At 46.3% G+C, this 14,874-nt stretch overlaps 1 protein-coding gene across 2 annotated transcripts; it reads right to left on the bottom strand.

The window, feature by feature from the left end:
- Positions 1–239: 239 nt before the first annotated feature.
- On the bottom strand, positions 240–14,513 carry LOC129831765 (THAP domain-containing protein 5-like). 2 transcript variants are annotated; one of them, XM_055895191.1, is made up of 5 exons: positions 14,319–14,512; positions 13,075–13,258; positions 11,490–12,241; positions 10,852–11,038; positions 240–1,868 (listed from the first exon to the last, which is right to left on the bottom strand). In XM_055895191.1, the coding sequence occupies exons 1-5, from the start codon at positions 14,393–14,395 to the stop codon at positions 1,767–1,769; spliced, it is 1,302 nt and encodes a 433-aa protein (XP_055751166.1). In that variant the 5' UTR covers positions 14,396–14,512; the 3' UTR covers positions 240–1,766. The 2 variants fall into 2 exon arrangements, with proteins under 2 accessions (XP_055751166.1, XP_055751167.1); XM_055895192.1 differs by lacking the exon at positions 240–1,868 and adding an exon at positions 8,963–9,166 and having other exon boundaries at positions 14,319–14,513.
- Positions 14,514–14,874: the final 361 nt, after the last annotated feature.

The following is a 14,874-nucleotide window of genomic DNA, read 5'->3' as shown; positions in this document are numbered from 1 at the left end:
GTGTTGAAACGCGGGACGCAGATTCAAACATACACCGGCTTCTCTGATTGCACTGACGCTGCGCAGAACCTACCGTGACTCTCTCCTGTGATTGGTCCTCCGTGACAATGACGATTGGTTTGAGAGCGTCTAATCCCGCCAATACATTTCCGGAAGCATTGTAAACAGGATTATCATAATTAAATAACTGACTGTTAAAATGTTATCAATAAAATACAAGTAACGGGAAAAAAAAAAAGTCAGTGCAAATCAATATTGTATTGTCAATACTTCAACACACAAACAACAAGCTGACGAGCAATTTTTTTCAACATCAAACTAACATTCTGAAAGAAAATAATTACATTTACAGCAGGAGATAAAATTATAAGATTAAACAAAACAGAATACAATTTTTCGTACATTCCCACTGTCCCAGCAAAACGAACTCCAGTGATGTCACTTCACCTACAGACTGACTAATGTCTCTCCAAAATTTAATAACGGACACTGACAAACACTAGTAAAATAATTCATCAATAAGGCCCGAGGGGGTGTGGTATATGACCAATATACCACAGCTAAGGGCTGTTCTTTCGCACGACGCAAAGCAGAGTGCCTGGACACAGCCCTTAGCCGTGATATATTGGTCATATACCACAAACCCCCCAAGGTCAAGGTGCCTTATTGCTATTATAAACTGGTTACAAACATAATTAGAGCAGTGAAAATGAATGTTTTGTCATACCCGTGGTGTACGGTCTGTTATGCCAATCAGCACTCAGGGCTCAAACCACACAGTTCATAATAAGAGTTAAGGCTGAAGGCCTGAGGGGGTACGGTATATGGCCAATATACCACGGCTAAGGGCTGTTCTTATCCGGCAACACAGAGTGCCTGGACACAGCCCATAGCCGTGGTATACAGTCTGATACCACAGCTTTCAGCATTCAGGGCTGGAAACACCCAGTTTAGAATAAGAGCTAAGACACTAATAAATAATAAAACAGACACTAGTTCATCCAAACAGATCAGTCTCCATCTTCTGATATTCCAAGAATACACAATAAAGTTTGATTTTCACATCACATAAAGTACAGGGTCCATATCAACTAGATTCCTCATCACTTGAGCAAGGTAACAACTACCTATCCCATCTGTATGTTCTGGTACCTGACCCCGTCCCGTGTCTGTATGTTCTGGTACCTGACCCCGTCCCGTGTCTGTATGTTCTGGTACCTGACCCCGTCCCGTGTCTGTATGTTCTGGTACCTGACCCCGTCCCGTGTCTGTATGTTCTGGTACCTGACCCCGTCCCGTGTCTGTATGTTCTGGTACCTGACCCCGTCCCGTGTCTGTTCTGGTATCTGACCCCGTCCCGTGTCTGTCTGTCTGTTCTGGTACCTGACCCCGACCCGTGTCTGTCTGTTCTGGTACCTGACCCCGTCCCGTGTATGTTCTGGTACCTGACCCCGTCCCGTGTCTGTCTGTTCTGGTACCTGACCCCGTCCCGTGTCTGTCTGTTCTGGTACCTGACCCCGTCCCGTGTCTGTATGTTCTGGTACCTGACCCCGTCCCGTGTCTGTCTGTTCTGGTACCTGACCCCGTCCCGTATATGTTCTGGTACCTGACCCCGTCCCGTGTCTATATGTTCTGGTACCTGACCCCATCTGGTCTCTGTTCTGGACCCTAACCTTCTTTCTCTGTCTTTATACAAGGCACGCTGTTTAACCCAATCCGTCATAGAGGTACGCTGTTTAACCCGATCCGTCATAGAGGTACGCTGTTTAACCCGATCCGTCATAGAGGTACGCTGTGTTGTCCTGTTCATAGATGATGGCCACTGTCTCTCCTGCCTCCGATACAGCAGCACTGGTCTGGATACACACCTGGGAAAGGACAGATACGTTCACGTACAGTTTGACAAATGTTTGGGGAATGTTATCATTATTTATTTTATCAGAGAGATGGGATATCATAAAGCAGAATCAGCTAGCCATCAGTTTGAAAACATTCGTTCTACCAGTATTCTTACTGTTTTGTCATGTAATCCTACACATTTTATAATCACAGCAACCACAGTGGCAATGTCCTCAGGGCAATGTCCTCAGGGCAATGTCCTCAGGGCAATGTCCTCAGGGCAATGTCCTCAGGGCAATGTCCTCAGGGCAATGTCCTCAGGGCAATGTCCTCAGGGCAATGTCCTCAGGGCAATGTCCTCAGGGCAATGTCCTCAGGGCAATGTCCTCAGGGCAATGTCCTCAGGGCAATGTCCTCAGGGCAATGTCCTCAGGGCAATGTCCTCAGGGCAATGTCCTCAATCACAGGGACATTGGGATCTTTTCTTTTTTTAACCAGAGGAAGGAGTGCCTCCTACTGGACCTCCGACACCACTTCCAGCAGCAGCTGGTCTCATCAGAACCGACCCTGCTTAGTGGAATGCTGTTGGACTCTAGAGATACAGTGCATTCACATTACAGCAATTTTAAAATGGATTAAATAACATTCTCAATATACAAATCAATACCCAATAATGACAAAGCAAAAACAGGTTTAGAAATTTTAGCAAATGTATAAAAAATATTTACATAGGTATTCAAACCCTTTGCTATGAGAATCGAAATTGAGCTCAAGTGCATCCTGTTTCCATTGATCATCCATGAGATGTTTCTACAACTTGATTGGAGACCACCTGTGTTAAATTAAACTGATTGGACATTATTTGGAAAGGCACACACCTGTCTATATAAAAGGTCCCACAGTTGACAGTGCATTTCAGAGAAAAACCCAAGCCATAAGGTCGAAGGAATGCTCAGAGACAGGATTGTGTCGAGGCACAGATCTGGGGAAGGATAACAAAAAGCATCTGCAGCATTGAAGGACCAAGAACACAGTGGCCTCAATCATTCTGAAAGTGGAAGAAGTTAGGAACCACAGGCCAAACTGAGCAATCGGAGGAGCATTTAATTTAACCTTTTTTAACTAGGTAAGTCAGTTGAGAACAATTTCTTATTCACAATGACCACCTACCCCGGCCAAACCCGGACGACGCCGGGCCAATTGTGTGCCGCCCTATGGGACTCCCAATCACGGCCTGTTGTGATACAGTCTGGAATCAAACCTGGGTCAGTAGTCGAAGTCTCTAGCACTGAGACGCAGTGCCTTAGAACGCTGCACCACTCGGGAGAAGGGCATTGGTCAGGGAGGTGACCAAGAACCCGATGGTCAATGACAGACCTCCAGAGTTCCTCTGTGATGATAGAAGAACCTTCCAGAAGAACAACCATCTCTGCAGCACTCCATCAATCAGGCCTTTATGGTAGAGTGGCCAGACAGAAGCCACTCCTCAGTAAAAGGCACATGACAGCCCACTTGGAGTTTGCTCAAAGGCACCTAAAGGACTCTCAGACCATGAGAAACAAGATTCTCTGGTCTGATGAACCCAAGATTGAACTCTTGGGCCTGAATGCCAAGCATCACATCTGGAGGAAACCTGGCACCATCCCTACGGTGAAGCATGGTGGTGGCAGCAACATGTTGTGGGGATGTTTTTCAGCGATAGCGACTGGAAGACGAGTCAGGATCAAGGGAATGAGAAACAGAGCAAAGTAGAGAGCGATCCTTGAAGTGCTCTGGAGCAGGTTCTCAGATTGGGGCAAAGGGTCACCTTCCACCAAGACAACGACCCTAAGCATACAGCCAAGACAACGCAGGAGTGGCTTCGGGACAAGTCTCTGAATGTCCTTGAGTGGCCCAGCCAGAGCCCGGACTTGAACCCGATCGAACATCTCTGGAGAGACCTGAAAATATCTGTGCAGCGACGCTCCCCATCCAACCTGACAGAGCTTGAGAGGATCTGCAGAGAAGAATGGGAGTAACTTCCCCAAAACAGATGTGCCAAGCTTGTAGTGTCATACCCAAGAAGACTCCATGCTGTAATCGCTGCCAAAGGTGCTTCAACAAAGGACTGAGTAAAGGGTCTGAATACTTACGTAAATGTGATTTATTTGTGATAAATGTGCAACATTATCTAAACCTGGTTCTGTTGTCATTATGGGGTATTGTGTATATATATATATTTTTTAATCGAATTTAGAATAAAGCTGTCATGTAACAAAATGTGGAAGGTCTAGGGGTCTGAATACTTTCTGAATGCACTGTACATTTTTTATATAAAACATTCTATTGTCTAGTGTATATATACATTTTCTTTACATTGAGTGATTTTTAGTAGACCCTCTTATCCAGATTGACTTATAGTGGGGTGCATACATTTTGTTGTACTGTCCCCCATGGGAAACAAACCCACAACCCTGCCATTTCAAGAGACATGCTCTATCAACTGACCCACAACGGACACTACATGGCCAAAAGTACGGGGACACGCCTTCAAATGACTGGATTCGGGCTATTTCAGCCACACGCGTCGCTGACGGGCGTATATAATCGAACACACAGCCATGCAATCTCCATAGACAAACATTGGCAGTAGAATGGCCCGTACCGAAGAGCTCATAGACATTCGACGTGGCACCGTCATAGAGTGCCACCTTTCCAACAAGCCAGTCTAATTCCTGCCGTGCTAGAGTTGCCCCAGTCAACTGTAAGTGCTGGTTTTGTGAAGTGGAAACATCTAGGAGCAACAATGGCTCAGCCGCAAAGTGGTAGGCCACACAAGGTCACAGAACGTGACTGTCCCTACAGAGTTCCAAACTGCCTCTGGAAGCAACGTCAGCACAAGAACTGTTCGTCGGGAGCTTCATGAAATGGTTTTCCATGGCCGAGCAGACACACAAGCCTAAAATCAGGAGTACACTTCCTGTCTGAATGAATAGTGCCAACTGTAAAGTTTGGTGGAGGATGAATAATAGTCTGGGGCTGTTTTTCATGGTTCAGGCCCCTTAGTTGACATTCAAAACAATTCGGTGCTTTCAACTTGGGGAGGGAAGGCCCTTTCCTGTTTCAGCATGACAATGCTCCCATGGACAAAACGAGGTCCATACCGAAATGGTTGGAGATTGGTGTGGAAGTTAGCCTAGCAGTTAAGAGCGTTGGGCCAGTACCCCAAAGGTTATTGTCCCGTATTGTTATGTATTGTGACATACCCTCTCCAGCAGATGTACTCTCTTCATTCAGCAAGTTGTATTGTTGTGTTGTCATGTATTGTTGTCGTGTCGTGTGTTGTCTCGTGTAGTGTCGTATTGTCGTGTCATCGTGTATTGTCGTGTATTGTCATGTATTGTCGTGTCGTGTATTGTTGTGTCGTGTATTGTTGTGTCGTGTATTGTTGTGTCGTGTATTTTGTGTCGTGTATTTTGTGTCGTGTCTTGTGTCGTGTCTTGTGTCGTGTATTTTGTGTCGTGTATTTTGTGTCGTGTATTTTGTGTCGTGTATTTTGTGTCGTGTATTTTGTGTCGTGTCTTGTGTCATGTATTTTGTGTCGTGTCTTGTGTCATGTATTTTGTGTCGTGTCTTGTGTCGTGTATTGTAGTGTCGTCGTATATTGTCGTCATGTATTGTCGTCATGTATTGTATTGTCGTCATGTCATGTATTGTCGCCATGTATTGTCGCCATGTATTGTCGTCATGTATTGTCGTCATGTATTGTCGTCATGTAATGTACTGTCGTCATGTATTGTCGTCATGTATTGTCGTCATGTATTGTATTGTCGCCATGTATTGTCGTCATGTACTGTCGCCATGTACTGTCGCCATGTACTGTCGCCATGTATTGTCGCCATGTATTGTCGTCATGTACTGTCGCCATGTACTGTCGCCATGTACTGTCGCCATGTACTGTCGCCATGTATTGTCGCCATGTATTGTCGCCATGTATTGTCGCCATGTATTGTCGCCATGTATTGTCGCCATGTAATGTACTGTCGTCATGTAATGTACTGTCGTCATGTAATGTACTGTCGTCATGTATTGTCGTAATGTACTGTCGTCATGTATTGTCGCCATGTAATGTATTGTCGTCATGTAATGTACTGTCGTCATGTATTGTCGTAATGTATTGTCATGTATTGTAGTGTCGCCATGTATTGTCGCCATGTATTGTCGCCATGTATTGTCGCCATGTATTGTCGCGTCGTCATGTATTGTCGTCATGTATTGTATTGTCGCCATGTATTGTCGTCATTACATTTACATTTAAGTCATTTAGCAGACGCTCTTATCCAGAGCGACTTACAAATTGGTGCATTCACCTTATGATATCCAGTGGACCAACCACTTTACAATAGTGCATCTAAATCTTTTAAGGGGGGGGTAGAAGGATTACTTTATCCTATCCTAGGTATTCCTTAAAGAGGTGGGGTTTCAGGTGTCTCCGGAAGGTGGTGATTGACTCCGCTGACCTGGCGTCGTGAGGGAGTTTGTTCCACCATTGGGGTGCCAGAGCAGCGAACAGTTTTGACTGGGCTGAGCGGGAACTGTACTTCCTCAGAGGTAGGGAGGCGAGCAGGCCAGAGGTGGATGAACGCAGTGCCCTTGTTTGGGTGTAGTGCCTGATCAGAGCCTGAAGGTACGGAGGTGCCGTTCCCCTCACAGCTCCGTAGGCAAGCACCATGGTCTTGTAGCGGATGCGAGCTTCAACTGGAAGCCAGTGGAGAGAGCGGAGGAGCGGGGTGACGTGAGAGAACTTGGGAAAGTTGAACACCAGACGGGCTGCGGCGTTCTGGATGAGTTGTAGGGGTTTAATGGCGCAGGCAGGGAGCCCAGCCAACAGCGAGTTGCAGTAATCCAGACGGGAGATGACAAGTGCCTGGATTAGGACCTGCGCCGCTTCCTGCGTGAGGCAGGGTCGTACTCTGCGAATGTTGTAGAGCATGAACCTACAGGAACGGGTCACCGCCTTGATGTTAGTTGAGAACGACAGGGTGTTGTCCAGGATCACGCCAAGGTTCTTAGCACTCTGGGAGGAGGACACAATGGAGTTGTCAACCGTGATGGCGAGATCATGGAACGGGCAGTCCTTCCCCGGGAGGAAGAGCAGCTCCGTCTTGCCGAGGTTCAGCTTGAGGTGGTGATCCGTCATCCACACTGATATGTCTGCCAGACATGCAGAGATGCGATTCACCACCTGGTTATCAGAGGGGGGAAAGGAGAAGATTAATTGTGTGTCGTCTGCATAGCAATGATAGGAGAGACCATGTGAGGATATGACAGAGCCAAGTGACTTGGTGTATAGCGAGAATAGGAGAGGGCCTAGAACAGAGCCCTGGGGGACACCAGTGGTGAGAGCACGTGGTGCGGAGACAGATTCTCGCCACGCCACCTGGTAGGAGCGACCTGTCAGGTAGGACGCAATCCAAGCGTGGGCCGCGCCGGAGATGCCCAACTCGGAGAGGGTGGAGAGGAGGATCTGATGGTTCACAGTATCGAAGGCAGCCGATAGGTCTAGAAGGATGAGAGCAGAGGAGAGAGAGTTAGCTTTAGCAGTGCGGAGCGCCTCCGTGACAGAGAAGAGCAGTCTCAGTTGAATGACTAGTCTTGAAACCTGACTGATTTGGATCAAGAAGGTCATTCTGAGAGAGATAGCAGGAGAGCTGGCCAAGGACGGCACGTTCAAGAGTTTGAGAGAAAAGAAAGAAGGGATACTGGTCTGTAGTTGTTGACATCGGAGGGATCGAGTGTAGGTTTTTTCAGAAGGGGTGCAACTCTCGCTCTCTTGAAGACGGAAGGGACGTAGCCAGCGGTCAAGGATGAGTTGATGAGCGAGGTGAGGTAAGGGAGAAGGTCTCCGGAAATGGTCTGGAGAAGAGAGGAGGGGATAGGGTCAAGCGGGCAGGTTGTTGGGCGGCCGGCCGTCACAAGACGCGAGATTTCATCTGGAGAGAGAGGGGAGAAAGAGGTCAAAGCACAGGGTAGGGCAGTGTGAGCAGAACCAGCGGTGTCGTTTGACTTAGCAAACGAGGATCGGATGTCGTCGACCTTCTTTTCAAAATGGTTGACGAAGTCATCAGCAGAGAGGGAGGAGGGGGGAGGAGGGGGAGGAGGATTCAGGAGGGAGGAGAAGGTGGCAAAGAGCTTCCTAGGGTTAGAGGCAGATGCTTGGAATTTAGAGTGGTAGAAATTGGCTTTAGCAGCAGAGACAGAAGAGGAGAATGTAGAGAGGAGGGAGTGAAAGGATGCCAGGTCCGCAGGGAGGCGAGTTTTCCTCCATTTCCGCTCGGCTGCCCGGAGCCCTGTTCTGTGAGCTCGCAATGAGTCGTCGAGCCACGGAGCAGGAGGGGAGGACCGAGCCGGCCTGGAGGATAGGGGACATAGAGAGTCAAAGGATGCAGAAAGGGAGGAGAGGAGGGTTGAGGAGGCAGAATCAGGAGATAGGTTGGAGAAGGTTTGAGCAGAGGGAAGAGATGATAGGATGGAAGAGGAGAGAGTAGCGGGGGAGAGAGAGCGAAGGTTGGGACGGCGCGATACCATCCGAGTAGGGGCAGTGTGGGAAGTGTTGGATGAGAGCGAGAGGGAAAAGGATACAAGGTAGTGGTCGGAGACTTGGAGGGGAGTTGCAATGAGATTAGTGGAAGAACAGCATCTAGTAAAGATGAGGTCAAGCGTATTGCCTGCCTTGTGAGTAGGGGGGGAAGGTGAGAGGGTGAGGTCAAAAGAGGAGAGGAGTGGAAAGAAGGAGGCAGAGAGGAATGAGTCAAAGGTAGACATGGGGAGGTTAAAGTCACCCAGAACTGTGAGAGGTGAGCCATCCTCAGGAAAGGAACTTATCAGGGCGTCAAGCTCATTGATGAACTCTCCAAGGGAACCTGGAGGGCGATAAATGATAAGGATGTTAAGCTTGAAAGGGCTGGTAACTGTGACAGCATGGAATTCAAAGGAGGCGATAGACAGATGGGTCAGGGGAGAAAGAGAGAATGTCCACTTGGGAGAGATGAGGATCCCAGTGCCACCACCCCGCTGACCAGAAGCTCTCGGGGTGTGCGAGAACACGTGGGCAGACGAGGAGAGAGCAGTAGGAGTAGCAGTGTTATCAGTGGTAATCCATGTTTCCGTCAGTGCCAAGAAGTCGAGGGACTGGAGGGAAGCATAGGCTGAGATGAACTCTGCCTTGTTGGCCGCAGATCGGCAGTTCCAGAGGCTGCCGGAGACCTGGAACTCCACGTGGGTCGTGCGGGCTGGGACCACCAGGTTAGAGTAGCAGCGGCTACGCGGTGTGAAGCGTTTGTATGGTCTGTGCAGAGAGGAGAGAACAGGGATAGACAGACACATAGTTGACAGGCTACAGAAGAGGCTACGCTAATGCAAAGGAGATTGGAATGACAAGTGGACTACACGTCTCGAATGTTCAGAAAGTTAAGCTTACGTTGCAAAAAATCTTATTGACTAAAATGATATAGTACTGCTGGCTGGTGAAATAGGCTAGCTAGCAGTGGCTGCGTTGTTGACTTTGTTTGAAAGTGTAGCTGGCTAGGTAACCTCTAACTGGCTAGGTAACCTCGACAATTACTCTAGACTACACAATTATGTTTGATACAAAGACGGCTATGTAGCCAGCTAAGATCAAACAAATCAAACTGTTGTACTGTAATGAAATGAAATGTTATACTACCTGTGGAGCAAAGCGGAATGCAACTACTCGCTCCAACCCGGAAGTGCGTATCGTAGAGGGAGAGGCAATAGAAGTGTTGTTTCTTGTATTATTGTCTTTTGTGTCTTTAGAGGACTGCTTCACCTTAATGTCCCCTTTCCCCCTTTTCCCTTTTCTTCTGTCCTTATTTTGTCCCACTTTGTCCCTTCTTTGTCCCTTCTCTTCTGCCAACTAGACACTCCTTGTTAGCTAGCTAGCTTCTTCCAGGTATGTCCCTAGCAACTGCCTAGCAACAGGTAAACAACTTAGCTAGCTAAGAAAACGATATAATTTTATGAAAAAATTGTTACTTTTTCAAAAGCCTTTCTTCTTTGTTTGCTGCTTGTTTGGTCTCCTATTCAGTTTGCAGTTTTCTTTAGATTTTTTTCGATGTACTTTACTCTAAAAAAACATTTAAATTTCAATATTTGTAGGAGCTCATCTTTTCAGCTGCTGCTGCTTAATTTGGAACTCCGGAACACAATGTAATGTAATGTATGTAATGTAATGTCATGTAATGTATTGTCGTCATGTAATGTATAGTCATGTATTGTCGTCATGTATTGTCGTCATGTAATGTATTGTCGCCATGTATTGTCGCCATGTATTGTCGCCATGTATTGTCGCCATGTATTGTCGCCATGTATTGTCGCCATGTATTGTCGCCATGTATTGTCGCCATGTATTGTCGTCATGTAATGTATTGTCGTCATGTAATGTATAGTCGTCATGTAATGTCGCCATGTATTGTCGTCATGTATTGTCGTCATGTAATGTATTGTCATGTATTGTCGTCATGTAATGTATTATCATGTATTGTCGGCATGTATTGTATTGTCGTCATGTATTGTATTGTCGTCGTGTATTGTATTGTCGTCGTGTATTGTCGCGTCGTGTATTGTCGCGTCGTGTATTGTCGCGTCGTGTATTGTCGCGTCGTGTATTGTCGCGTCGTGTATTGTCGCGTCGTGTATTGTCGCGTCGTGTATTGTCATGTCATTGTCGCGTCGTGTATTGTCGCGTCATTGTTGTGTATTGTCGCGTCGTGTATTGTCATGTATTGTCGCGTCGTGTATTGTCGCGTATTGTCGCGTATTGTCGCGTTTGTTATGTATTGTCGCGTCGTGTATTGTCGCGTCGTGTATTGTCATGTCATTGTCGTGTCGTGTATTGTCATGTATTGTCGCGTTTGTTATATATTGTCGCGTCGTGTATTGTCATGTATTGTATTGGTGTGTCATGTATTGTCGTGTCATGTTGTGTTATGTATTGTGACATGTATGACGTACCCTTTCCAGCAGATGAACCCTCTCTTCATTCAGCAAGTTGTTCTGTCTCAGCTGGTTGACGGTGTTTTCCAGACCCACCAGTTTATCCAGGTGTCTCCTGTGTCGCTGCTGCAATACCTTTACCTTCTTCTGAAGCTCTGTCACAATGGCTTCCAGCTGCTCCTTACTCAGGCTGTTCTTATTGTAGCTAACAGAGGAGACGGTACAGTGGTTAGTTACTCAGGCTGTTCTTATTGTAGCTAACAGAGGAGACGGTACAGTGGTTAGTTACTCAGGCTGTTCTTATTGTAGCTAACAGAGGAGACGGTACAGTGGTTAGTTACTCAGGCTGTTCTTATTGTAGCTAACAGAGGAGACGTTAGTGGTTAGAGTTACTCAGGATGTAAAAAAAAAAAATATCCCATTGACTTTGTTGTAATATTTGAGTCACTCAGATATCACATTAAGGTTGGGGTGACACGGGTATCTTAGCATAACATACTGGCACTAACATTAAGGCTAGCAAAAGTCTGAACACAGGATTTGGGTTAGGCACCAGGCCCAAGACCATCATTCTTAGGGTTAAGGTGTAGAGGGTTAAGGTGTAGAGGGTTAAGGTGTAGAGGGTTAAGGTGTAGAGGGTTAAGGGTTCTCTATACCGATGTTCCTCCAGTTGGCTTCCCCGATGTTCCATATGGTCCTCTGGAGTCTGCCCTTCCTCCGTCGCCAGTCTCTCCAGCGTGAGGATAAGTGATGCAGGAGAGGGGGGCATGTGCTTGGACACTATTGGCAGTGTGGAGACGATGGGTGTGGGGCTGAGAGCAGAGGACAACACAGTGTCTGAGGGGATGCTGAACTGAGCAGCCCCGCTGGACAGAATGTTGGGGATCGTCTCAAAGTAGGCGATGATCTGAGCCCCACCACCGTGGTCGTCCTGGGAGACAGACAGCTCCTCCTCCGTCTCGAGAGAGACGTTCTCCATGACCAGAGATGTCGGGGACAACACGAAATTGCCGACATCTTCCGTCGTTCCGAGGTCATGACCCTCAGTCAAGATGGCTGCTGTGACCCCACTCACCACCTCTTCCAGCCCACCCAGATCCTCTACTGTCTGGAACACAGTAACAGGGAAGTCTCCTGCAGCCCCGTCATGGCTCCTCCCCTCTAATAGTGACAGAGGTGCTGTGTGTAGAAGGCCCACTGTGTGACCAGTCACGTCCCGCTCCTCCAGCAGCTCTGCCTCTTCAGTCGCTGAGGGGTTAACAGTGACCTCGTAGAGTGTCACTGTGTTGTCACTGTCTGTGGAGTCGCTAGCTGGCATCCCAACGTCAAAAGAGGTGGTCCGTTGCTTCCTGCCGTGTCGCATCCTTTTGGATTTCTGACTCTCACTGTGTTCCTCACCTTTACGTTTCTGACCAAATCAAGAAGGGAAAGAGGAAGAGTGTAGTCAAACTTCTGAAACTAATCGTTTAAAAAAAGCACAAAAATAATCTAGACTCATGTAGAACTTGAAGGAACATAAACAAACATGGAGGGCTTTCCCCCATTTACATTTAGGTTGACTTCATCAGGGATATCACATTTACGGACAATACTTAGGGTTAGAGTTACTATACAGAGCATTCGGAAAGTATTTTTCACTTTTTCAACATTTTGATACATCATAGCCTTATTCTAAAATGTATTAAATAAAAATGTTTCCTCAATCTACGCACAAAACCGCACAATGACAGAGCGCTCAGGACCTCAGACTGGGGTGAAGGTTCACCTTCCAACAGGACAACGACCCTAAGCACACAGCCAAGACAATGCAGGAGTGGCTTCAGGACAAGTCTCTGAATGTCCTTGAGTAGCCCAGCCAGAGCCCAGACTTGAACCCAATCAAACATCTCTGGAGAGATCTGAAAATAGCTGTGCAGCGACACTCCCCATCCAACCTGACAGAGCTTGAGAGAATCTGCAGAGAAGAATGGGAGAAACTCCCCAAATACAGGTCGGCCAAGTTTGTAGCTTCATACCCAAGAAGACTCGAGGCTGTAATCGCTGCTTCAACAAAGTACTGAGTAAAGGGTCTGAATACTTATGTTAATGTAATATTTCAATTTTTATAAGTTTGCAAAAATGTATAAAAAACTGTTTTTGCTTTGTCATTATGGGTTATTGTGAGTAGATTGAGGGGGGGGGGGGAACAACTTAATTTTAGAATAAAGCTGTAACGTAACCAAATGTCTAAATCCACTGTACCTCAGCGAGCTGGAAGACAGTGGGCACAGCGTTATTCTCCAGGTAACGAATCCCCCAACGCAGCTTGAAGCTGGAAGATGCAAAATGTTCATGACAGATGTACTGGTGTCTGGAAGGGCTCCAGTCCTCACGACCCATGTTTTTCAACCACTGCTCTAACCGAGCTGGATCCTGCAGTGGAAACCTACAGGGGCAGCAGAACAGTATTACTTTCCAACAACAACCTGCTGGAGTCAGCTCATGCCACTGACACACATTGCGAAACATCGACTGTGTGGCACAGGAGATCAGTTAACACATTTATTTTGTAATTATTTTTTTTTTTTAACTAGGCAAGTCAATTAAATTATTTGTAAATAAGAATGTTCTTATTTTATTTCACCTTTATAAAACTAGGCAAGTCAGTTAAGAACAAATTCTTATTTACAATGATGCCTACCAAAAGGCAAATGACCTCCTGTGGAGACCGGGGTTAGGATTAAAAAATATATATATATTTACAATGACGCCTACACCGACCAAACCCGGACAACGCTGGGCCAAACCCGGACGACGCTGAGCCAATCACGGTCGGTTGTGATACAGCCTGGATTCGAACCAGGGCGTCTGTAGTGACGCCTCTAGCACTGAGATGCCTTAGACGTCAAATACATTACTTGGTTAGCTAACTAACTATCAATATGGTTTAGCACACGTCATGTGTCAAACTAGTATTAATATTTGAGACACGATTTGTTTATTTCACCTTTATTTAACCGGGTAGGCCAGTTGAGAACAGTTGGGGGATGACCGCGGGGATCTCAGACGATACGAAAGAGAGGTTGAACAGGCTGGTAATAGGGGTTGCATCAATGATAATACTTGATACCGTCACCTTACTATTCATAGTAGCCAACTAAACTTAACTGAAGTTGAGTGGCGACTACAGTTCCCATGACAGATACAATTAATACGTGTATCCAAAACTATTGTTTTTGGCAGCCAAAAAATAGCCCGCAATTACACAAGACAATGTGTCATTTCGGGCTAGTCATTGGGTGCTGAAATCAGTAGTTAAAAAAAAAAATCTTATAAAACTTACATTTTGTCACATTAAATGTCGTTATTTTAAAAAACGAGTCCACCCACACTAGTCGCCACTTAACTCTATCGTAAATCGGCGAGTTTAATGGGCTATCAGTAATATCGAACGTTACTGCTCGCATAGTTACAGTTAATATAACAACAAATACAGCCATGCTTACTTGTAGAAGCTTTTCCTATCAGAATTGTTATTTCCAGAATCATTCTTGCAGTTCGGTGCAGAACAATACTTGGGCATCTTGTCGACCACCGTGAAGAGTTATCTTTAAAACTGGTCTGGCAAGGTGAGTTGTCAGTTTTGTGATCCACTTGTAGCGTGCGTCAGCTGTTAGCTTGTGTGCGTTACGTCAAAATGATGCGACTCCCATATCACGTGGCGCGCGTTATGCTGCTTTCACAACAACTGGGAAAGCGGAAATCGCCGACTTCCGAGCGTTCAAACCGGGGAACTCGGGGGAAAAAAATAGTGAAAAATCTAAAAAAATATATATATATTTTTTTTATTTAACCTTTATTTAACCAGGTAGGCTAGTTGATAACAAGTTCTCATTTGCAACTGCGACCTGGCCAAGATAAAGCATAGCAATTCGACACATACAACAACACACATGGAATTTTAACGGTCATTCAACTCGGAATTCCAACTCGGGAAACCTGGCCTTTTTCTAGATTTCCGACTCTCCGAACAGAAGAACACTGATGTTATGATTTGATCTC

The sequence above is a fragment of the Salvelinus fontinalis genome, chromosome 33 (genome assembly GCF_029448725.1).
Source record: "Salvelinus fontinalis isolate EN_2023a chromosome 33, ASM2944872v1, whole genome shotgun sequence".
In the NCBI taxonomy this organism is placed as follows: domain Eukaryota; kingdom Metazoa; phylum Chordata; class Actinopteri; order Salmoniformes; family Salmonidae; genus Salvelinus; species Salvelinus fontinalis.
This window is presented reverse-complemented; position numbering and strand designations above follow the sequence as displayed.